Source organism: Acanthaster planci, linkage group LG02, assembly GCF_054643075.1.
Source record: "Acanthaster planci isolate LZ-2023a linkage group LG02, COTS_SCS, whole genome shotgun sequence".
Classification (NCBI taxonomy): domain Eukaryota; kingdom Metazoa; phylum Echinodermata; class Asteroidea; order Valvatida; family Acanthasteridae; genus Acanthaster; species Acanthaster planci.
Window position 1 is genome coordinate 5,600,514 of NC_141778.1, and position 1,557 is coordinate 5,602,070.

The following is a 1,557-nucleotide window of genomic DNA, read 5'->3' on the forward strand; positions in this document are numbered from 1 at the left end:
GACAAATATGCACGAATATGCACTGTAGTACAACGTACTTCGTTGATGGAACCTATAGTATGGCCTACGCCCGTGTGGTTCATTGTCTATACGGACTGGCAGCAAACAGGCACTTCTGCCGGTCTAACCATTAAAGCGATTTTATTCAGCAGTCATTCAACCACTTGGGATCAGCGATCATAAAATATATTAATGCAAATTTACATACTTCATCATAAATTTATTAAGAAATCTGCCACCTTAACATAATTTCTTAAATGCATTTCGAATACATCTGTAATAAAAAAAATAGCTTTTTGAAGGTGGTTTAAAGTTGGTGTATCCACCTCGAGCAAAAGCACCTTCGTCGGTGGAAAAGAGCCATGCTAGTCGGGAATGTTCGGTCCGTTGATTGCGACGAGCACACAACACATGCATCCCACAGTTGTTTGTGAACCATCGAAGTGTAGCCTCCGTTGCTAAGAAAATCGCTCTCTCAGTCCAGATCGGGGTACAATTAAGAGATGGCCATACGCCGTGCAGAGCTACCGATCAACTCCTATGAACTCCAGTTGCAGCTAGATTCCAACGTTGCGCTATTTAGGCCTACACCTCTTGAAGAAAAATGCTTAAACGGTAAGAAGAAATTGTACAGTGTCGGGACCTATTCACCAATATTTCAACGTAGTGCATCAAACGAGAGTAAAATAACCGGCATTCATTTAGCGTCGTGAGTGGATGCTAAATAGCGGTATACAATTATATATACATTGTACAGTGAAACATGACGGTGTGCAAACACCATGCAACCGATCCTCAGTCAGAAGATATCTGAAGGTGAAAAACTGTGGGCATTCTCTGGCTTGACGTAGACGAGGAACAAGGCAGGAACACCTCTCGGAAGGCCCGTCTGTATTTCTTGTTGGTCAAGTTGTAGATTACTGGATTGATGCAAGAGTTTAAGACGAGAAGAACGCCGGAAAAGACTTCAATGTTCTCGTTGGCATCCCAGCGGGTAACACCTAAGGTATCGTGGATGTAACCACTGATCAGAGTGATAGACCTCGGCGTGTTACAGATGAAGAACACCAGGCTGTTTACGACAAGCATCTTGGTGATTTGGACCCGTGACTGTTGAATCTTCCTGATCCATTCAGGTACCTGCCGACCGGGACGATGAATACGAAGCACAAACCGATCTCTTAGGGTCTTCACGATTCGAGCGTACAGCAAACAGTTTAGTGCCAGACAAAAGACGAATGGTAGGACTTTAAACACGTCGCTAAGAGCCGAGTACTGTCCAAGCGCGCCCATCTGGTCGCAGCGCCCGCCAGAGGAGCTCTGCAGTGGGTCTGCAACAAAAGCCGGACAGGGTTTAGAGGTCAAGATCCGCTCCAGATAGAGGGTGGTGCTATAGATGAGGCTGCAACACCAGGCTACAGCCACACGTTTCAAGCTTCGGCGGATGCTTGATGTGGCTCTGTGCCTTATCGGTTTGCAGATTGTATAGAACCGATCCACTGCAATCTGCGTCACGATCAGCATGCTCGAATAGTACGGCGTAGTTGCAAGCACCAT

General features: G+C 46.0%; 1 protein-coding gene across 1 annotated transcript; it reads right to left on the bottom strand.

Annotated features, from left to right (window-relative positions):
* Window positions 1-795: 795 nt before the first annotated feature.
* LOC110986225 (neuromedin-U receptor 2-like) lies at window positions 796-1,557 on the bottom strand. The gene has a single exon (XM_022247929.2). It carries the CDS (start codon window positions 1,555-1,557, stop codon window positions 796-798), a length of 762 nt encoding a protein of 253 aa, XP_022103621.2.